The sequence below is a fragment of the Ictalurus punctatus genome, chromosome 29 (assembly GCF_001660625.3).
Source record: "Ictalurus punctatus breed USDA103 chromosome 29, Coco_2.0, whole genome shotgun sequence".
NCBI classification, from domain to species: Eukaryota; Metazoa; Chordata; class Actinopteri; order Siluriformes; family Ictaluridae; genus Ictalurus; species Ictalurus punctatus.
This window is the reverse complement of record NC_030444.2, coordinates 13,403,015-13,426,588: the sequence shown is the minus strand read 5'-3', so window position 1 is coordinate 13,426,588 and position 23,574 is coordinate 13,403,015. Positions and strand designations below refer to the sequence as shown.

General features: G+C 46.4%; 2 protein-coding genes across 5 annotated transcripts in view; both read right to left on the bottom strand.

Moving 5' to 3' along the window:
- Positions 1-23,574, bottom strand: part of lrba (LPS responsive beige-like anchor protein) — a 213,160-nt gene that overhangs the window by 19,901 nt on the left and 169,685 nt on the right. The gene's annotated exons all lie outside the window — the stretch shown is intronic.
- On the bottom strand, positions 6,732-23,570 carry LOC108260646 (dynein axonemal heavy chain 7). Its single transcript, XM_053677667.1, has 2 exons — positions 19,284-23,570; positions 6,732-19,136 (listed from the first exon to the last, which is right to left on the bottom strand). The coding sequence occupies exon 2, from the start codon at positions 19,097-19,099 to the stop codon at positions 7,217-7,219; it is 11,883 nt and encodes a 3,960-aa protein (XP_053533642.1). The 5' UTR covers positions 19,100-19,136; positions 19,284-23,570; the 3' UTR covers positions 6,732-7,216.

Below are 23,574 nucleotides of genomic sequence, written 5' to 3'. Positions count from 1 at the left end.
GGCTTTATGAAACCAAGCGGAACGTCAATAAAATGCTAAATGTCAGAGCGTAGAGGAAAACACACTCCGTGCGTGTTAATAACTCTCTGGCCAAGTGTGTGTGTGTGTGTGTGTGTGTGTGTGTGTGTGTGTGTGTGTGTGTGTGTGTGTGTGTGTAGTGGAGAGAGAAATGTTAACCTTAGAGAAGGGTGAATAATCACAGTAACTGACGTATCCACACACTCCTCTGGTGTGAGGTTAGTGCTAATCCCACACGTACCAGCTTCTTCTCAGGAAAAGAAAATGTGTAAATGAAAGGAATCAGTTAATAAACATTATTATAATCAGCTCCGTGGCTTAATATACACACCGAACACACACAGCCTGCTGTTTACTGAACACCACGGCCCCTGGAAACCTAGACACAAACACCGGCTACACGGCCACTACACGGAGAGGAGAGCAGAGGAGAGGAGAGGAGGAAAAATAGATGACTTGAGACAAAATGGAAGGAGAAGGGAAGAGAAAAAAAATTAAGCCAAAAAAACTAGATGGGGGGGGGGGGGGGGGGGGGGGTTAAAAAAGAAGAGAAAAATCAATAAAAGAGAAGGAAAGTGAGAAAATAAAACAAGAAGAGAAGAAAAAGAGAAAATAAAAGAGAAGCTAACAAAAGATAAGAGAAAACAAGAAGAGCAAAAAAAGAAGATGAGATGAGACAAGGTGGGAAGAGGAGAGGAGAAAGAAGAGAGAAGGGAAAAAAGCGAGATGAGAAAAGAAGCAAAGAGAAGAGAGAAAAAGCAACGGGGGAAAAAACATGATAAGAAAAGAAGAAAACAAAAGAGAGGGGGAAAAAAACAATAAAAGAAGAGAGAAATTAGAAGAGAAAAAGCGAGAAGAGAAAAATCCCTAAAAGAAAATAGAAATGGGGGGAAAAAACAAGAGAAGATGGAAAACAAGTTAAAAAAAAATACGAAGAAAAAAAAAAACAAAAGAAGAAAAGTGAGGAGAGAAAAAGAAGAGAAGAGAATCTGGCCTCTCCTTCTAACTGCAACACAACAGTTGTCTTGTTTTTATTGTATTATGTATTCACTCTCACACACACACACACACACACACACACTCACACACTCACACACACACACACAATCATGCTGACGAATCCCAGCGGAGTGTTATGAGACATTCTGGCTCCGTTAATTGGCACATCAATAAGCGGCTCCAGGTTCCCTTAATGAGCGTCGACCATAAAGACTCCACACTGAGAGAGGAGGGAGTGTTTAACACACACTGAGAGAGGAGGGAGTGTTTAACACACACTGAGAGGAGGGAGTGTTTAACACACACTGAGAGAGGAGGGAGTGTTTAACACACACTGAGAGAGGAGGGAGTGTTTAACACACACTGAGAGAGGAGGGAGTGTTTAACACACACTGAGAGAGGAGGGAGTGTTTAACACACACAGAGAGAGGAGGGAGTGTTTAACACACACTGAGAGAGGAGGGAGTGTTTAACACTGAGAGAGGAGGGAGTGTTTAACACACACTGAGAGAGGAGGGAGTGTTTAACACACACTGAGAGAGAGAGGAGGGAGTGTTTAACACACACTGAGAGGAGGGAGTGTTTAACACACACTGAGAGAGGAGGGAGTGTTTAACACACACTGAGAGAGGAGGGAGTGTTTAACACTGAGAGAGGAGGGAGTGTTTAACACACACTGAGAGAGGAGGGAGTGTTTAACACACACTGAGAGAGGAGGGAGTGTTTAACACAGAGAGAGAGAGGAGGGAGTGTTTAACACACACTGAGAGAGGAGGGAGTGTTTAACACACACTGAGAGAGGAGGGAGTGTTTAACACTGAGAGAGGAGGGAGTGTTTAACACACACTGAGAGAGGAGGGAGTGTTTAACACACACTGAGAGAGGAGGGAGTGTTTAACACAGAGAGAGAGAGGAGGGAGTGTTTAACACAGAGAGAGAGAGGAGGGAGTGTTTAACACACACTGAGAGAGAGAGGAGGGAGTGTTTAACACACACTGAGAGAGGAGGGAGTGTTTAACACACACTGAGAGAGGAGGGAGTGTTTAACACACACTGAGAGAGGAGGGAGTGTTTAACACACAGTGTTTATTTTAACACAAAGTGTTTATTTTAACACAAAGTGTTTATTTTAACACAAAGTGTTTATTTTAACACAAAGTGTTTGTTTTAGCTTTTAGGGATTGTGTGTGTGTGGACGAAGTAAAAAACAGATTCTTGACGCACACCTTCCTCTCCATGTGTGAGACAGCGTGACCCCGAGGTTAGTATGTTCTCGCTAATGTGATTTAAAAAAGTGTAGCATGTGTATGTGTGTGTGTGTGTGTGTGAGAGTTGTCTCTACATTGCATTTCCTAATGAAACACAACAACACACTCACACATTTTCTACCGGGCCTCATGAGAGCAAACCAAACGCTCACCGCATCACTGATGAGGTCAGAGATCCCACAGCGCCCACATTAGCATAAAGCTGAGCCTCTGAGAGCAGCTGTCCAATCACACGCCTTCACACACACACACACACACACACACACACACACACACACAGATTGACACAAGGTAGGCGCTGGTATTAAACGCACATCAGTGTGTGTATTGAGGTCAGTGATGAGCTGCTAGCAGAACAACGAACGGGTCAGAGCATCCGCATAATGAGCTCAGAGGAAGACAGAGAGAGAGAGAGAGAGAGAGAGAGAGAGAGAATGATAAAGAGAGGCAGGCATAATAAGAGAAAGAGGTAGAGAAACAGAGAGACACAATCAGAGCGAAACACACAGACAGAGAAGTAGTGACACAAAGAGAGACAGCAAGAAAGAAACAGATGGACAGACAGAAATGGACAGAAAAAGACAGAAAGAGAGAGAGACACACACACAGAGAAACAGACAAAGATTAAAACAAATAAATAAATGCCTCCACACCATAACAGAGCCACCGGTTCCTCCAGTGAAAGGTGTTCAATCCCTCCTGTACAGTTCCACTGCTCTGTCTGTCTCTCTGCCTGTCTGTCTGTCTGTCTCTCTGCCTGTCTGTCTATCTGTCTGTCTGTCTCTCTGCCTGCCTGTCTGTCTGTCGTAAACAGAGTGTAAAGTGTGCCGTGTTTTATTGAAGGTCACTAGAGTGTGTATTGCGCACTCCAGCTCCTAACGAGTGTCTCAGGCGTCTCTGTGTTTTATGAGATGGATTAGGCCGAGCCCTGACGCTCTTTAGCCACCATTTAACTCCGTTTTAAAGTCTCAGAGCCCCCCACACACACACACTTACTTTTGACTAGGGCATTACAGACAATAAATCAAACACAGAATGTATAAAAGATAGTTATATACATTATTTTATTCATTGATGGTTTTCCTTCTGTATCTGTCTGTCCATCCATCTGTCTCTATGTAACTCTGCATTTATTCATCTACCTGTGTAACTGTCTGTCTCTCTGTCTATTTACAGTGCTGTGAAAAAGTATTTGCCTTCGTTTAATTTCGCTTGAAGATCTAACACTATTTAGTAGGAGATGTAAGCAAAAAGATTAAATCAGGATGGGGCAAATACTTTTTCACAGCACTCACCCTATCTTATCTATCTATCTATCTATCTATCTATCTATCTATCTATCTATCTATCTAGCTGCCTGTCCACTTATTCACTTTACAGTGCATATCTCATTCAACATTGGTTAGTGTGTGTGTATGCAGTGAATGCCTGTGCTAATTAACTCTAATCTCCAGATCAGGTACTGATGGACAGTCAGACTGTGGCTGTGTCCCAAACCACACACCTCACTCACTATACAGGCCACATAAACACCATCATCAGCTCCCTGTGGACGCGTCCCAAACCACACACCATACTGTAACCATGCCAACACTCGCTTAGCCTGCACTGGTTTCCCACAACCCAAAGACCACCGACCTCTAAAAAGGTTAAAGGTCATCAGAGTTTACATTTAGCTTTCATTCTGTTTATTGTGTGTTGTACAGCTGTGGTGTGTATCGCTGCTCCGCTGGGACACGCTAACGCACTGCTGTCAGCACGGACGATAACAACGCTAACTGTTAGCATGCTGGCCTTGGGCTTGGTCCCAGCTGTTGGAGTTGGGTTAACGACTAGAGCCCAGGTTAGCGACTAGCGTGTGGCGTGGTTGCTAGCTGATTTAGCATTTGGGTTTGTCTTCGCTAGTAGAGTCCAGGCTGTTTGTTAGTGCTTGGGTTAGCTGCTAGCAAACTAGTAGCCTTGGAGTTAACCACTAGCATTTTTAACCACTAGCATAATCACTTTGTGATTAGCCGGTAGCACTTGGAGTAGTTACTAGCTGGATAGCTAGCTGGCTTTGATGATTTAGCACTGGAAAAAAAAATATATCCATCAAAAGAAAACTAGCTACAACTCTATTTTGGAAAGGAAATATCCGAGCTGTGTGAGAACTCAGTGTGTGTGTTTCCCTGAGAATATTCCACAAGTATGGGAGGGAAAAGTGATAATCACACTGCATTAAATTGAATTAACACACACTCAGGTGAGTGTGATGAGGGTCACCCCATTGTATGATGGATGGACGTCATCACATCATCATCCTCACCTCATCATCCGGTGGCAAAATGCAGAAAGGACGAGCGACGAAGGGAAAGAGAGAGAGAGAGCGAGACGGAGATGGTGAAATAGAGGCGGCCGCTGGCACCCATGCTGAAAATTAATTTCTCTTTTATTTTATTCGCACAGCATGCTTGAGTGAGCAAGTGTGAAGGGGAAACTCAAGGCTAAGATGCGCACACACACACACACATGAATTAGTGCAGTATTCGTTTTGTATTCATGACCACAAGCATATTGGAGCAATGTCCTCACAACACCATAGCTCAACAATACACCGTGTGTCCTACACGGTGAGTAGGGTGTGCGGTTTGGGACACGTCCACACGTCCGACTGATGCCGAAATGATCGTCTGACGTCTCTCATCTCACGCTCCGAATACGTCGCGACCCGGCGTGGGAGATCCCGACCCGATCAGAGCGGACAGCTGTCTGCATTTCGAGCCCAAGAACAGAACGTTTCTCCACTCAAAATAAAGTGACACTCGTCTTTCAGCGGGGAAAGAGAGACAGGTTTCAGTCTCTCACTCTGGCAGCTGTGTGTGTAACCGAACACCGAGGGCTCTTACAATGTTGAGTCCAAGCGCGCGAACGTCAGCTCCCAAACACTTGCATCACACAGTGTTCCTCCATCATTACTCATTTAATGAATAATGCAGAAGTACAGTTTTTAGCAAACACTAAAACTCGAGGGGGCACAAACTTTTGCATTCATATGTATTATAGTACAGATCACTGATGGCGTGTTGGTTTCCTGCAATATTTATATGCTTCTGATTTACTGAGAACCACGCTGTGAGGATTCTGGAACTGTGTGCCAAGTATTCTCCGACCTTCACGCCGGGGATGTCAGAACCCTCACGCCGGGGATGTCAGAATCCTCACGCCGGGGATGTCAGAATCCTCACGCCGGGGATGTCAGAACCCTCACGCCGGGGATGTTAGAACCCTCACGCCGGGGATGTCAGAACCCTCACGCCGGGGATGTCAGAACCCTCACGCCGGGGATGTCAGAATCCTCACGCCGGGGATGTCAGAACCCTCACGCCGGGGATGTTAGAACCGAAGGAAACGTCCCACTGAGGATGCCTGAAACCTTTTTCCCTGAGGTTTCTAGGACCTTCACACTGAGGATACTAGAACCAATAAAAATTTCACACGGAGGATCTCTGTAGCCTTTATCCTGGAGATTCTAGAAACTTCTCACTTGAAGATTTTAGAAACGATAAAAACCACCCTTTATTTTCTTCTTTTTTTAAACCCTTATTTTCTGCTGAGATTTGCTTCAGTCACTCGCTGTTTGTGGTCTCTGTTACCCCAATGATTAAAGTGTGAAAATGATTATTATGAAATAATGATCAATGATCAACTATGAAATAAACCTTTTTTTTTGTATTTATATTTTTTATAAACCTGCTGAAATGTTCCTTTCCATTTATCCTATGCTTAATGAACCGATAAAAGAACAGATATAAGCGCATCATTAACTCTTACATTTACTGAAGTAGGAAGGTGCATTTCAGAGAAGGAACTAAATACAGAAATAATCATAATATTTCTTAATTTACACAAAATAGTGAAAGAATATTTCTTCAGTTGTTGAATGTTTTTATGTTCATACAAATATTTACACATGCTAATAAATTTGCTGGAAATAAAAGCAGTTGAATGTGAGAGGACGTTTCTTTCTCTCTTTTTTTTTTTTTGCCGAGGATAGTAACATTACTTAGTCAGATATCTTTTGATTCAGATTTTTTTTTAAAGAAAAATTAAGTAAATCCAAAAATGCTTTTATTTATTTATTTATTTTAAAACCATGCAAACTATGTGCAAATTTACAGTATATGCACATCGTCTGGGCCACAGGACAGTCAAATGTAAACTCCACCCCTATGCCCCTGTCTATGGAAACTTGTAAAATGTAATTTTGTGTGTGTGATAGTGAAAGAGAGAGTAAGAGTGTGTGAAAGGTAGAGAGAGAGAGAGCATGTATATGTGTGTACGTGTGAGTGAAAGAGTGAGTGTGGCCTATGCCAGACATCGCAGAGACAGTTTTCCCGGAGATTTACAGGTGTATACAACATATTCTCGCAGACGCACCCTTCCCCCCTCCATGGGAACATAGCAAAATGAGAGAGCGACATTTATTACTGGGTTCAATGTGACCCCGAACATCACGTGTAGTCATGTCATAGCAGAAATCAGAAACATTATCGTTAAGTAAAAAACATATTTCTGAAAAGATCTTAAGCAATTAGGAAAATTCATGAAATATCAGGATTAAAAAAAAATAACGATGCATATGATTTTTGACTTTTTCAAGAGGGTCTAGGGTTATATAAAACCCAAACGGAACATAAGGATTAAAATTTCTATGGATTGATTCATTACAATTAAAGACAGTGAGAATGAGGACAATATAAAGAACTTAACTTTTTAAAGGTAAGGTTGACATTTGCATGGAATTGCTGAACTACACTTCTTTCTTTAAAAAAAAAATGAGAACAACATAAAGATTGAGAATATAAATGTGAACAATATACATGTGAACAATAGAAACTTGAACAATGTAAATGTGAGGCTTAAATATGGCAATTTCAGGAATTGCTGCTTAATTAGTTCAACTGGCAGAGCAAAGCAACACCGCGACGAATCCAGTGCTCAGGCTGCACGTCTGTGTTGAGGCTCATGGCCATGACGTAGTTGGTGGAGTGGCCCGTGGTGGACAGCGTCCCCCGTCTCTCACTCGTCTTATACACGGGTGAAATGTAGCACAGGCGCTCGGGGATGTCCTGCTTCTTAATGGGAATGAGCCAAATCACTGGCATGGTGTCGTAGAGGACCTTGGGGTACGACTCTGCCAGCAGCTTCTTTTTTCTGTCCCAGCGCGCCCCTTCCAGGAACAAACCACGGATGTAGACGCCATCCTCTGGAGGCTGTGTGTACTCCATTTCGTCCATGACTTGAAAGTCGAAGATGAGCAGGTCGATGGGGATGGTGTGTTTGCGAGCATAGTTCTGCTGTGCACCGGTCAAGAAAGCCTGCGTGAAGAAGAAGCCTGACATCCAGAAAACGGCCGGCATGCCGTTATCATACCAGTCCTGTAAGAATTTGAGCCTCTCCAGGAAGTCGTTGACGTATGCGCCGAGAGGTTTGAGGCTCGGGTACGATTTTTTCATCCACGTTCCTGCAATACGGCCCTTCAGAATGCTCGTCACTACTTCTTCTAACTCAGCCGACATCACCACCAGACCCTTGATGGCCTTTTGGACGTTGACACATGAGTCACGGATGGTCTGGAGCAGCTTGTTGAAGCGGACCATCTCCTGCACCAGGACCGTGTTCATGCTCTGATTGTAACTCGTGGGGAACCTGCGCATGGCTTCCTCGATGTCAAAGTCTTGTGGCAGTTTGCTCAAAATGTCCGCCGCCACCTCGTACACCATGTCGTCAGAGGATTTAGCATCGCCGCCTGTGACGCGAGACTGAGTGAGCAGGATGCTGTCAAACAGGAGCTGCGTCTCCGCCTGGTCCTTGGTGATGTCAGCGTTGGCGTTCATGCCGAAGATTTCTGGCGACGGGTACAGTGGGAGTGATTTGGTGTACTCTATGTAGCTATTACGATCCCCTTCAGGCGGTGAGTAGTAAATCCCGCTTGGATCGAACTTGTACTCTGGGTCTTCGACGATCTTACTGGTGTAGAAGATGGAGAGGATGGTGCGGAGTGTCCGCCGGTCCCAGTCATCCGTAACACGTCCTCCATAGTTGCACTCTCCTGTCATGTAGCGCAGTGCGTCGAACGGCACTTCTTCATACTGGTCCAGGAACATATGCAGCTGTTGGACAGAGATACGCAAGTCCGTTTCGTTGAACTCGTAGGGGATGTTCCAGCCCAGGGGCCCGAACTTCTTTCGCTCTTGGGTAAGAGCATGAAAGAAACACAGGCCATAAAGAAGTTTCTTGAACACCACCGGCTTTGAGCTGCTGTCGAAGAATGCCGGATCGGAGATGGGGTCCATATAAAGAGAGCCGACGATGTTGGAACGTAACCCCTTAGGGGCCTCGTTGGTCATCTTGACACCATTCTGAAGGACGGCCACGGGGAAGTTAGGCGAGGGGTAACTGGTTAGCCACAGACGGAAGTCTGGATGAGTGGTGTCTGGGTTGAGCTCCTCGCAGACCCGTTCCAGCGTGGCCATCCAGGATGTGGCCAGGTGGCAGTTTTGCAGCACCACCCAGGTGCCTTCTTTCACTCCCTCCTCAATCATATTCATGGCAATGGGACCTTGGCCTTGGCCCAGTGACAAAGAGGACAGCTTGTTCCCTGTGAAGCCCCGTTCATCTCCAAATTTCAGCAGAGCTGCCATGGGGTCAGAGCCTGGTGAGAGGATGAAGATGAGGGGAGCGCAGCAGTGGCTGTCTCCAAAAGCGTTCCCCAGGTTAAAGGGTGGCACCTCGATAAACTGCGGTCCCAGGCTGTTTGACACAAACTCCTGCACCATAGGAATGATCTTGTCTGGTCTCAGGCAGCGTATGACCAACATTCTCTGAAAGTGTCTCAGTTTCTCCTGCCACTCTCCAGGAAAAGTTGCGTGATGAGGATCCTTGCTGTCGTAAACTTCTTTCCAGCCGTCTCTTTCCAGGTCCACACGCAGGCCCTTGAAGCACTCCAGCTCGTCCAGGCGGCAGATCTCGTCCCAGGATTTCTGGGGCAGCCACGTGCAAGGTTTGGAGTGAGGGTTATCCAGTCCAACGCCACCCGTCAGCAGAAATCGCCACTCGTTCTCATCGATAAGCCTTTCATGTTTAAGCAGGTTGACATTGAGGCAGAAGGAGAAGAGCAGCTTGTCCTTCTCGAAGAGTGATCGGCACACGTTGACATACAGCGAGTATGTGAAATGGTCTCTTAGGATCTGCAATCTCTGATCCAGAACCTCGCTCTTGTCCGAGTTGTCGATGGATAAGATAAAGAGATTGATGAACCAGCCTAGTGAGTACTGGTACATGGGTTCAATGTTGGCCAGGTCAGCGATGGAGAAGAACAAGATTGCAGAGTGGACTGCGATGGGTGTGTATCCCATACGTGTTTCATCAATCTTTCTCTCAGTCACCTCGGCCACAGCCTGCTTCTCCGAGATTTCATTGGCCAGCAGTTTGGAGGAGGAGATAATCTGGACAGCTGTCTCATCCTCCAGGATGTTCCCTTCAGATGCCGAGAGTACTTCCAGCATCTTGTCTTCGAGCTCCTGAAGCTGTCTCTTGTTTTCCGCTCCCTGCAGGATGAGTGCCTGTTTCTCCTTTTCTAGGTCTGGCCTCTCTCTAGCCACCACTATGCCAAGCAGCTGGTCTTGCATCCCCTCAGGCGTGATCATGAAGTTCAGAAGCGTTACCTTGACTGAAGTCTCTGGCAGATAGTGTGGGTTTCGTAGCTTGGTGGTGATGTAGAAGCGGAAATCCGGTGAGTACTCTATAGTGGAGTCCCCCAGGCGGATACACACACTCCCACCCTGCTTAAACGTCTGCTTCAACAGCAGAGGCTCCAAAATGGGGTCCAGCTCCTCGCCCACATTTTCCAGCAGCACTGGCGTGCCGAACTGAATGCAGTTCTCCAGCGTTCTAACAAAGTTGCTGTCGCTCAGCTTGATCACGTGCAGGCTGTTGGCCTTCTCCATATTCTTTACCCACTTGTTTGCTTGGCCCTGCGGGTCGATCATCAGAGGCCATCGCCTTGTGTTCGAAATGATGATTCCGTTGTTAATGGAGAAACTATCTGATGGAAGGCCAGCGATGATCCAGCTTCTGATTTTCACCTGCTCTCCCAGAGAGCGCATCAGAGACACGTTCTTAGAGCAGGGGATTGCTCTGGCCTTACACTGCTCGATCCATTCTTCTGTAGCACAATGCCTATAACTAGATGTGAAAGCCCCCAAGTAGGCTACTATAGCAGCCGAGATGAGAACATCTCCGGTTAGATTGGTGTACAATTCTCCCAGGCTCAATGCCGACTCACTCCAACGCGTCCTCTCCCCTCCCAAACCACCGATCAGCTTTTCTGCTCTCTCCAGCTTCTTACTGCACAGCTCCACCTGCTTTTCCTTGTCATCTTTCTCGTTCTTGCTGGCCTCCAGATTCTGCTGAAGTTGGGCCAATTTGTCCTGGACCTCCTTTAGAGCTGCCTGCTTCTTTTGAAGACTCTCCGTGGCTACCTTCAGCTCAGCCTCTGCTTGAGCCAACTTCTCTTTCTTAGGGGCCACAACTTTCGCGACATTGTCGTAAGAGTCCATAGCACAGACCCACTTGCAGAGACCTTCGGCTGCGGTGGAGGCCGTCCGGATCTTCGCGGGGTCAAACTCTGGGTTGGTGATGTATTTGTTACGGATGATGGTCATGTAAGCAGGTGGAATGTCGTCTTTTTTGTACTCATGCAGACTCTGCAGGAACTTCATGTCACCCAGAAGCTTCTTGGCTGGGCCCCAGAAGTCCTCAATCTTTTTGCGTGGGTCGGAAGGGTCAGTGACGCGGTCAGGTTTTATGCCTTTTAGGATACAAATGGCCTCCATCACAAGTTTGACTCCAGCTGGAGGGCTCTTCATTGACTTCACCACTGTAATGTCCTGTTGAGTAAGTGTATTCAGTGCGGCCATAGCTGACTTCAGGATGGGCATAGCAACACCCAAGTCGGCGTCACACTCGTCTTTGATGGCCTTGGCAGCCATGGCCTGTTCATTTGCGACTGCCTCATCCATGCAAACTACCTTTTCTGTCTCTGCCACCTCCGCAGACTCGTGCTCAATCACCACCATCATCTTCTCTACCTCTTTACTAGCCAACCGGAGCGCAGGCTGAAGTGCCTCCAGCTCCACTTGCATGGTGGCCACTTGAGCAGCAGCAGAGTCCACTTTCTCCAGACCAACCTCATAGCGTCGTTTTTGCTTCATCACCTCAGCTCTTTTGCACTCCAGCAGCACTTTGAAGGTTGAGATGAGCTCCAGGTAGGAGGTCGGGGTGACGTAGTTGTGACGCTGCAGTTCAGCCAGAAAGCGTCCCGAGAGATTGATGATGGAAGTGTGGAAGCTCTGGCACATGTCTATGCAGCCAGCGCGAACATCATCCGTCATCTCGATGTCCTCCAGGAACCGAGATGCCACAGCCTGTAGAGCATCATCAGGCCAGCTCTGGAACCAGTCTATGGTGCAGCAGTTGATGAGCGCAGGGAAACGTCGCAGACGGCCTCGGAAGGCGTCACCTATCGGACTCATGGCCAGCACCACGTGCAGTTGACTGCGACAGCGCTCTACAAACATGTTGAACAGTGCCAGTGGACTTCCGTCTGTCTGCTTCTCCCGCGCCCGCTGTCGATCCAGGACCCGCATTCGTTCGCAGATCTCCTGCTTCTCATCCACGGCAAAGAGATTAGGAACTTCACCTGTGTTGAGCAAATTGCTAACGTCCTCGAGGAATGACTCCATCTTTATCTGAGTGTCAGTGAAGAGGAAGACACCATGGGTATCACCCGATGTTGATTTGCGCATAATGCGTTTTAGGTCATCACGCCATTCTGTCATCCCATAACTCCTGGAGATCTCCACCTGGAAGAGCTCGGCTTCAGCCATGTGAGCAGCCAGGCGAGTCAGGGACTGCCGACCGCTTCCTCCAACGCCGACCAGAAGCGCATGACCCCTCGGCTGTTTTAGGATACGAGAGATCCTGCAGACATGTTCAATGGCGAATCGGAAGAGCACAAGGTTCATGGTTGCCTTGCTGATGTTGTTATACTCCTCTAGGTGGGCCTCCACCACTGGGCGTAGCTGATCAAGGTCACCAACTTCACGGTAGTTGCGGTCTTCGCCCTTGGGGTCATGGAAATCACAGAACATGAGGCTGCGCAAGTCATCTTCAGTTACGCATCCGTCAGAGTCAATGTCCAGGTGCTTGAAGAGCTGATGGAAGTCTTCCTTTAGGTGGGACTTGCAGACCTCCCGCAAGAAGTCCACCATCCAGGTGCGGTCTGATGGGTCAACCAAGCGGTCGTAATAAACTCTCTGCACCTCATGCACCCACAGGCGTTTAATAGCTTTGGGGTCTTCTGCAGTCCCTGGGCAAGATAAGCAAATGCCTTGGATGACACGAGAGAAATCCCGCAGGTTGAAAAGATAATGAGACTTGGCTGGGGTAGGCAGCAAGTTCTTAGTGGCCTCCTGATACACCGCCAGGGTGGCACCCACTATCTGAGAGGTGAGGCTGGCAAATGCTGGAGGAAAGGGATGTCTTGTAGTCAAGTGCCAGTTCAGGATTCTGGAGAAAATGGTATACATGGTCTTCTCATCAAACTCATTTATAGTTACGGTGTTAAAATGACGAAGGTAACGAGGTGTCACTGGGTTTCTCCCACCACCAGGAGGCCCCATGGCGCACATCAGCTGGATGTCCACCAGGTTGATCATGGAGCAGTCCTTCATGTCGTACCAGTTCCAATGATCCAGCCACTGGCGCAGAAGCTCCACGGGAGGCTGAGCACCGTACGTCTCTCTCGCGGGCATATTCACATCATCCACGAACAACACCATCTTCTTTCCCAGAAGGGGGCCAAACACTCCTTTGCGTCTCTTGTCCAGCTTGGACATGATGATGTCCTGAGTCTGAGCGGCTGTGGTTTGGGCTGAAAAGTTGATTAGCACAGGACTGTACGTGTCCTTGTTGAGCCGCTTCAGAAGAAAGTCTAGGATGTACACGCTCTTGCCGGTTCCTGTGGGCCCCACAAAGACGGTGGGCTTCTGGTGCGTGATGAGCAGCTCCATCAGAGCCGTGTAGCGCACTGTATCTTCCGTGGGCACGATGATCTCGTTGAACTGCACGTCTTTGGGGATCGGTGGCGCCAGCCTCAGCTCCATGGCCCACGGCTCCCATTTGCCTGGACCCTCTTTGATGAAGCGGTACTCATAGAGAGTGCCTTCGGCAGGTAAGGGCACTGTGAGCTGCTTGCTCGGTGCCTCTATTTGTTCCAGAATGCCATGTCTTTCCCGCGTCTTCTCAGTCAGAGCACCTGTTAGCAGCTCCCTCACCAGACCATCAAACTTCACTCTCCCAGGCTCTGTACAGCTGGCACCCACTGACCACACCAGAGAGAACACAAAAATACCCTCAAGCCAGGAGCACATGTCTCTCTCGCTCATGACCTTCATCTGGCCCTCGTCTCCAAACTCGTCCAACATGCAATCCATCAGGTTCATGAGGGAGCGCACCAAGTTGGTGTCTGATGTCGGAGACAACTCCTTGGTCCCTTTGCGGATGAGCTGCAGGCAGGCGGGCAGCATGCGGTCGAAGAGGCCGGCGATGAGGTCTTTGTGCACGGAGATCAGTGCGGACGGCAAGGTGTTGAGCCAGGAGATCATTAGCGGCCTCCAGCCCAGCATATGGGGCTCCATGTAGATCATACCACAACGAGAAACCGTGGCAGGTGAAGCCACCTCCAGGTCCATGGGTTCAAAGATGAGACTCATTTGAGGAGACATTTGGATGATCTCACCGCTCATCAGGCACAGTTTCTTATTGTCATCAAGCACTGTGTTCATGTTCTCAATCCACACTGCATCCACAGGACCATCAAAGATCAGCCACTTCCTGTCTGGCGTCTGAGAGGTGGCAAAGACTTTGTAGCTCACAGCAAGTATGCCGTCTGTCCACTCATGAGAGACAGGGTCAAACTGACCATACAGCTGACCCATGGTGATAGACTTGGGGTTAATAACAGTGATCTGAACCCTGTTCTCATCCATCAGGTGCTTCTCACAGACATCATTCAAGGCAGCGGCGAGGACTCGATAGGCGCTCGTCTTCCCACCGAAAGGCTCTCCCACCAGCATGAAGCCGTGACGCACGAGCATCATCTCGTAAATCTGCAGGATCTTCTCTGCAAAGAAATCTGTCACCTGCAGGTTCATCTTCTCACTGTTCTCTTTAATGGCCTCCAGCAGGACGGTATAGTCTGGTTTTGGTAGTTTTACACCAGGAAAAAGATCTGAAGTGATTCCCTCAAAGAGTGGCAGGTCATGGGCCAAAAATTTGGGAAGGTTAACGTCGATGATGGACCTCAGTAGAAGAATGTCCTCGTTCTCCTCAGGGAACTTCAGTTTTAAGTTTCCAGCGGCGGTCAGGACGGATTTGACGGCCCTCATACCGTAATCATAGTGGCTCTGAGAGGACAGCTGCTCGGAGCAGAGGCGATACGTGGCCACGATCTTCACAGAGAGAGGGCGAGCTTTTACAAAACCACAAGAGTAGAGCACGATCTCGGCGATCAGGGCGTAATCAGGAACCATCATGGCCACGGTGCGGAACAGTGCCTTCAGGTTATCAGGCAGTTCGGAGCGGCCAGCATATCCCGGGTTCATAGTGATGAAGACGGCACAAGACGGGTTGAGCCTTAACTGCGTTCCCTCAAACATCAGCATCTCGGCATGATCTGCGATCCCTCTCTGAATAGTGAGAATTTGTTGCGCCACCACAGACAGCACCTCCAGGTCAATGCGATTGAACTCGTCAAAGCATGCCCATGCGCCACAGGATAGCAAGCCCTTAAAGAACTTTCCCAGGGCAATGTAATCAAGGCCATCAGAGCAGTTGAAGACAACACACTGCTTAGCCACAGCTTTGGCCAGATCCTTAGTCGTCTCGGTCTTCCCTGTACCTGCTGGGCCTTCAGGAGCTCCTCCTAAGTGCAAGTGCAGGGCTCCAAAAAGGGTTCTGTAGCAGCGATCGGTGAGAGGGGTGATAACCAGACGTGGCGTGTTACCCAGGTACTCGTAGCCATAAGCCAGTCCCGCGTTAATCATTTTGGTCTGAAGCTGGTTCTCAATCCAGTAATAACGAAGCTGGCTGAGCCACTCGAAGTTGTTCTCATCATCCACACCCTTGCGCACAAGCGAGGCCAACACATCGCGAGCGTGCACGTCCAATACCACCAGCGCTTCCAGAGACACTCGGTTCTGTTTCGACAGTTTCCCACGCACCAACGCCACTATATCCTCGATCTGTGTGTTATTCTGATGCAAATAAGCTTCCAGAGCCTGTGGTCCCGTTGCGATGGCTTCATGGATGTGTTTAGTCCAGTACACCTGAGACACACACAGTACTGCCTGACCTGGCCAGGCTCGTACCCAGTTGATCCGCAGGTCTTCAGGGTACGCCTTGATAGCCTCTTCTATCACCTTGTGTAGGGACGTGAGCATGTCACTCTCCAGCTCAAGGAGCCATTTCTCGACCTGGCCGCGGGCTTTAGAAGTAGAGATGATGTCCAGCAGCTCCACCATCTCACCCTCACTGCTCTTCATGTGTGTGATGTCCAGAACATCACTGAACACAACATTGGCGATGCCCTCAAAGCACTTCTTCAGATGCGGCTGCACTCTGGTTGGGTCCTTGGTCTCCGAGAGAATCTCCAGTAGCTCGTCGTTGGACAGAAAGAAGAAGCGAGGGAAGAAGAGTCTCTTTTTTTCTAGGTACATGTTCAAGCCTTTCAAGATGAGCTCCAGGAACTCGTTGCTTTTCTTAAACTCCTCCAAGATGTTATCAATGGTCACCACAGCCAGGACGCGCTTGTCCAAGCTGACTTGCTTAATGATGTCCCTCAAGGTTTTATCCACAGTGGTGAAGCAACGTCCCTCCTCTGGCATCTGGCCCATGATGTCTGGAGAACTGAAAATGGGCTCCAGGTAGAGCCATGTGGCTTGCACAGTCATCCACTCATCTAAAATCTCCTGCAGCAGCAGCAGCTTGCCCTCCCAGTCTCGTATCTCAGCTTCCAAGGGTTTAATGAAGGGTGAGCCACGCATCGTCTGCGTTTTGACTATATGATCATCCAGTAGCATCTGGATTTCGTCTAAGGATGACAGAATGGATGTGCCGGTTTCACGGTAGGGCCGCAGGTTGAACGTCATATCTGCCCATTCACCTACCATGCGCTCCATGGCCTTCTCCATTGAATACTCTTTGCTGGCTGCCTCGCTGATGCTCTCGAAGTTGGGCAAGTGAGTCTCGAGCTGCAGATGAATGAAGTGGGAAATGCAGGCCTCGTTTTCTGAAGGCTTCAGGGAGAAACCCACTACGGCTGACATGGCCTCCCAATGGCGGTCTCGCAAGCCTGGATTACACAGCACCTGCACTAAGGGAATATACTGCTTAAAGTTCTCCACCTCAGCCTTGACTTGGGTGGCGATGTGAAGAGCATTGGGTGAGTCCTGGAAACCTTTTTCAAGTTTGTAGAGTGAGCGCCAGTAATTGCTGACGTCACCCTCCACCTTCTCTGGGTTGACTGATGTGAGGGGGCCATTACGCCACTGCTGGTGCTCAGCCTGAAAATTGGTAGCGGTCTGGTACAGGTGAAGGTATGGGAGCAGCTGGTCGTGGACTTTCTTGCATGAAGGGTACTGGGAGATGGGCCATCCAAACATTTCTTCCTCTGAGTTGAAGCCCTCGATTTTCTCCATGGCGTCCTCCAGCTTGGAATTGAGTGCCTGAGCCTTTTTCAGATACATGCTGAGTTTAGATAGGTCCCCAAAAGTGGTAAACTCCTCCACTTGATTTTCGTATCCTTCCAGATCTTTCACGAGCCTCTCGCAACGCAACTTAAGGAAATCCTGGAATTGTACAGTCTTCTCCTTAGCAGTCTCTCGGTGCTTGTCAAAGATGGAAGGCATGCACAAATGCCACCGGAAGGGCTTCTTGTTCAGGCTTATGTCCGTTGAAGAAAACTCATATTCGGCCAAGCAGTAGACACGATTCATGGATTCGCTGAGCTGGAGCTCCAGTTTCGGCATCTCTTCAGCGTCAACCTTCTTTATGTAGGCCTTAAGAGCAAAGAGCTCTTGTGTGTTTGAAGGAGTGCTGAGGGCTTTTTTTTCAATCTTCTCATATTCATCACATAATTTTTCATTGCAGTTCTGGTGGTCCTTCCGCAGACGTGTGACCAGTTTGTCCCTGATTCCCTCCGCACGATACACTAGTGTATGGATAAGCGTATCGCAGTGCACTTCGAACATACCGAGTCGCACCACCTCGTAGAAGTCATGCTGGAGTTCATCAGCCATCTGCTGGTAGCGCGTCGCCTCCATCATAATCTCCTGGAAGGAGTGCTGCTCCACCAGGAACTGGTCTATATCCTGCTCGGCCTGTTCCGATACCAGAGGTGCAAATTTGTCATAGAGGCGTACATGTTCAGTTGGTCCACGCATGTCTTCATGCATCACCTGCAGAATTTCATACTTTTGTGCTTTTAGGATCTCAGGCAGGATGATGGGTTTCAGGTTTCTGGCATCCTTAGTGCCTGGCCATTCTGAGTACAGCTTTGTCTCGACTCGAGGCACCAAGCTGATGCATTTCAACATTTCATCATAGACATTCAGCAAAATGGCCTCAATTTCCTTGAAATCTGGATCAAATGTGATCTTGTTCTGCCTCAGGATCAACCGCAGAGCAAAGCCCGGATGCTCATACGCTCTTACTGAAGGTTGGACCTGAGCTATCAGGCGTGTGTAGTCATAAATAGATTCCAGGGCCAGACTCTGGAGCTGAGAGGACATTAGGGCAGCCACACAGTTGAAGAAGGACTGAAGCTGTGGTAGATTGTTATTTTTGGGGACCAAGTTGTGCTTGATTCCCTGGCAGTAGATTTGCTGCACATCAGGAAACCACTTCTTCAGCAGGACGTCTTCAGCGCTTTTAATGTGTTGGCTGGCAATCCGGTAAAAGTCGAAGATATCTATAGCTTCCTCTCTGTTGTGGAACTCTGTCACATCGAGAAGACGTAAATTCTTGAAGGACACATGCCACAGGTTCAGCACAGACAGCATGGTGGGGTTGAAGGCGTGGAGATGCTGGCTCATCCTATTTTGTGCTTGATGGAAGGATGCTTTCCAAGGCTTTGGCAAAAGAGCCATCTCTTCTCTGTGAGGCGGAAGACTGTCCACCTCCTGTTCTTCGTACTCTCTCGAGCCACACAAAGCAAAATCCACTATAGCTTTCTTAACACTCTGCAAACAATCCGCTCTTATTTCATCTGAAAGAACCTCAACACAGCTTGTTAACGTTTTCAAGTGACTTGGCACCCGGCTCAAAATACTCTCTAGCCAGGAATCTTCCATAGGGGGCACGTTATGCGTGTCAATCCCGTATCTAATGTAATTATAATATTTCAACATACTTTTCTCCGTTAGAGAGCCAGATGGAACTTGTAAACTTTCACCTGTATCTGATTCCTCCTCCATGAACATGGTGACAAGAGTCCTGCGAAGCTCCTCCTGATCTTTTTTAAACTTATAGTATTCAGACACTTTGGCTGTCTTGGCTGCTCTCTCACTGTGTTCCATGCTCTTGAGTGTTTCTGTGAAACTCCTAGAGGATACTCCATGATCTGTGTTCTCTGTTTGTGCCGGGAGGATGAAGCTTGGCTTTGCATCCTGCCGCTTAGGCTTTTTACCCTCTGATGCAACCTTCCTTTCCATTGTAGAAAACTGGAAACGCACCCTTGCAAAGAATTAGCTGTATTTGTATTCAATTAGTCAGATAAAATGTATAATAAACTAAGTAGCTGTATCAGCCTTGTCTAAAATCTCTAAACTGTTAAACACTAAGCTGCTAAGTTCAAATAATAATAACAAGAAGAACAAACTTTCTTTTATAAATTACCTTTAAAAGCAGCTTCTCAAAGCGCTGTACACAAAATAGTGGTAGACAGAAAAAAATTAATAAAATGTCCGTAACTCTAAATCGCACTTTACACGCATGTGCACAGCCAGACTTGTGCAGCTTATGTTTGCCACCTGAATTCTAAACTACTGTGACACGTATAGAATCTTCTTGGTTTCCATGGATACTAGACTCTTCATACTGCAGATTCTACAGCTTCAACATGGAGGAGTAGTTATCTTATAATCTCCGTGTTATCTGTCAAAATGACTTCCACTGTTTAAATATACACAAAACAACAGCAAAGAACAGCTTAAAACAGTAAACCTTTATTAAGAAGAAATATTTTCATATAAGTTCATGACCCTAAATGAGGAAAAGTCAAAGAATTTCAAAAAGAAAAAGAGAGATTAACCAGGATTTCAGCCATCTCAAATGAGGAAATTGGTCAAATTGACCCATATATGTAATAGGAGGGTTAAAACCCTCACACTAAGGTTTCTAAAACATTTGTAATTGCATTTTTTTTTTAACTACACACAAAGGTTTTCCCATAAAAACAGGCAGACGTGGACACACACACACACACGGACAGATACTCAAACGGACAGGAATCAGGGCTCTACAGTGTGACCATTTCAGTCGCATTTGCGATGGAAAAGTACTTTGTGCGACTGTGAATAAATATTTATTTGCATCGGTGCGAGTGACCTGTTCAGAGTTGTGTAATACAATCGGAATAAAAACCGCAGGAAGTCCAAAATGCATCTACACCGCACAACAGTTACTTTCACACTGCTTTTCATCTCCTCGGTCAACCGAACAAGTGTGTAAATACTGCAGAGAAGCCATTATGATGACGAGTAACACTGAACATCATCTGCTTCTCTCAACTTCCCGATCTCACAAACTGGCACCTTTTATTGATCCCGCAAAATGACCTGCACTTTCACCTGCTCGTGTAGACACAGCGGCGTCGGGCGGAGTAAATTAATAATAATGCTAATGCTAAAAGGTGGGTTTAATTAAAACTTCTTTATTAAATAATTCCTCATCAATCATAATTAAGAGTAGCAACTGTTCAGACTGTAAACATACAGTACACTGCCCCTCTCCATTCACTAACTCTAATAGCGCATTCGCTTTATTTAAACTCAGGGTTGCCAGATATCACCAGAAAAGTCAACTCCAGTTTCCATGTTCTGATTTTAAACCCCCAAAATAACACAATATTATCAGCAGACATGGCAACACTGTATTGGGGGAACCGATCTAAAACTTATAAACAAACAAAAATAAAACGAATAAAATGTAAAGACAGAAAATGTGCTTAGTTATAAATAAATCATTTAATATAAAAAATAGATATTATAATAACATCATAAAATATAAATAAAATGAGAAATGAAATAACATTTAATTACTATGGGTTGCATTTAATATCAGTTTGACATTAAGCTTAGTTCGCTATTTCCTTAGAAAGCTTTTAGCCTTTTTCCTAATATGGATCGTGCTTGTGTTAGTCTACTTTTAATCAGGACTCTTTATTGTTTAAGATATTTTTAAAAATAAATATTTTATGCTTGTTTATTTATCAATTGAGCAACAGTATTTCTCATTACTATTATTTTAATTCGGTTAACAGTGACCACGAGCACTTACATTTAACTGTTTATGATAGACGTCCTGATTAAAGTCTAAACAAGAAAAAGATTGGTATCTGGATCGGTATCGGCTGTAAAAATCCTGATCGGAGCATCCCTAATGAACACCATTAAACTAAAGCGCTTCCCATCTGACGGGTAAACGAAGTCACCCAATCACATCCTATATGAGATTATTCAGATATATACACAATATACACAGAGCGGTTCGAGAAGTGACTCCAGCCCAGAACCATGACAGTGGAAATGTCTAATAGTGTAGCTTTAAATATATTTAAGTGGAGCAGACTTCAAACACAAACATCATTGATGTTTATTGTATTTGTTTACAAGGTGGAACAGGTTAACGGTTGTTGTTTTTTGCATACAGTCTGTAAAATGAACTGAAAATATTCAATTTAGTTGATCAGAAGGTAAATTAATATGTCATGGCTCACACTATGTTCCTAAATTCTGTCGTAATTGACAAGCTCAAGTTTTCTCATGCTTACTTGTGTGTTATATTGTGGCACATTAACATTACCATCTCAAAAAAACAAACAAAAAAACAAACAAACCTCAACTTCAACCGTGCTCCAAAATTTTTGACTGTGCTCCTAAATTTTTGTAATTAGGAGCCCAAGTGCTCCTAAAAGAAATTGTTACCGTAGAGGCCTGGGAATGTACACTTTACTGTGACAATAAACAGACACAAGTCATTATCAACACGATCAACACACTGCTCTTACTGTCAGAGAGAGAGAAAGGTACAGAAAGACAGAGAGAGAAAGCGAGAGAGAGAGAGAGAGAGAGAGAGAGAGAGTCAGACAGACAGATTTAAAACAGTCTCTACATGGAGTCTGTTTAAAATCCACCATAATCCCCTACCACACAGTTTGTGTGTGTGTGTATTTGTACACTAATCTACTACACACTTTTAAAATTCACACACTTTCTAATACTTAAGTACCAAGTTACCCAGACAAGAGAGAGGAATGTGTGCTTACATACACAGACACACACACATACGCACACACACAGACAAACACACGTGCACACACACACGCACACACAGACAAACACACGTGCACACACACACTCCTGTCGTGTTTCTGGAGAGTGCAGTAAATTTTACAAGCAGCACTTAGCATGGTCGTCCAGATTGCACTTTAATTAGCTGTTAATCATCTATAGGACATAAATGACCGTGTACGCATCCTGCTGCTCCATTAGCCATGTGCGCCTGACAGCGGGTGTGTCTCCGTACAAATCTCCCTCTGTAACAGAGCCGCACAGCTGACTAGACCTAATGCCAACTATCCATCATCGCACACTCACACAAACACACATACACACGACAATCTGTCCTTTCAGAATATACCTCATTCTGAGAAAGAGACAAACAGATCGACAGACAGAATCATAGATGCTGTGGGTGAGGCTGTCACATAAGGGGAGGGGCTATAAAGAAAAATAAAGTAGTGGGAGGGTCTTATGTTGTGGGTGGAGGTGGGGAGGAAAAACTGCAAAACAAAGATATATACCAGAGAACTGTCAATATAGGAGGATAGTGGGTGTGGTTCTAGAGTAAGACAAGGATCTCTAGTGTAGTGGGTGTGGCTCTAGAGTAAGACAAGGATCTCTAGTGTAGTGGGTGGGGTTCTAGAGTAAGACAAGGCTATCTTGTGTAGTGGGTGTGGTTCTAGAGTTGACAAGGATCTCTAGTTTAGTGGGTGGGGCTCTAGAGTAAGACAAAGCTCTCTAGTGTAGTGGGTGGGGCTCTAAGACAAGGATCTCTAGTGTAATGGGTGGGGCTCTAGACTAAGACAAGGCTCTCTAGTTTAGTGGGTGGGATTCTAGAGAAAGACAAGGCTCTCTAGTTTAGTGAGTGGGGCTCTAGAGTAAGAGAAAGTTTAGATGTAAAGAGGTATTTGATCATAAACACTTGCTGTAACTGGGCGTTACCTGTTGTCTGGTAACGCCCATACAACAAACCATAACAATCTGCCACACCCAAATTGATCATACACAGCACTTAGAGCACAATGACCTTGTTCTTTTACTATTTCTGCGTGTGTGTGTCCAGCAGCTATGTTGGGGGTTCCTGTGTGTGTAAGTGTGTATGTGTTTGGGGGCTCTGCGTCTGTGAGACAAACCCACGCAGTGGTGATTAATGAGGGAGTCACAGTCACATCAGTTCTATAATGATGGTGTGAAACAGGTCACCTCACACACACACACACACACACACACACACACACACACACACACTCATACACACACACACACACACACACACACACACACACACACACACACTCACACACACTCACACACACTTAACAGGAAGAAAGGTTGGTGGCAAATGTGACCATGACCTGATCATTAAATCCCCAACCTTTCAACATGATAATGAATATTTCAAAATGATCTGAGGTCAGAGAATCTGAATGGCCAGTACAGCTGTCCAATGAGATGTTGAGATTTTAATTCCACTTCCTGTGACACGGTGACAGTGATATAGTGATCAATTAGTGATTAATCACTAGTCATCAAACTCGCAATGCAATTAGCAAGAGTGTGTATGTATATATGTTTATGTGTATATCCTGTGTGTGCATGTGTGTGTCTGGGGAGTGGGGCTGTGT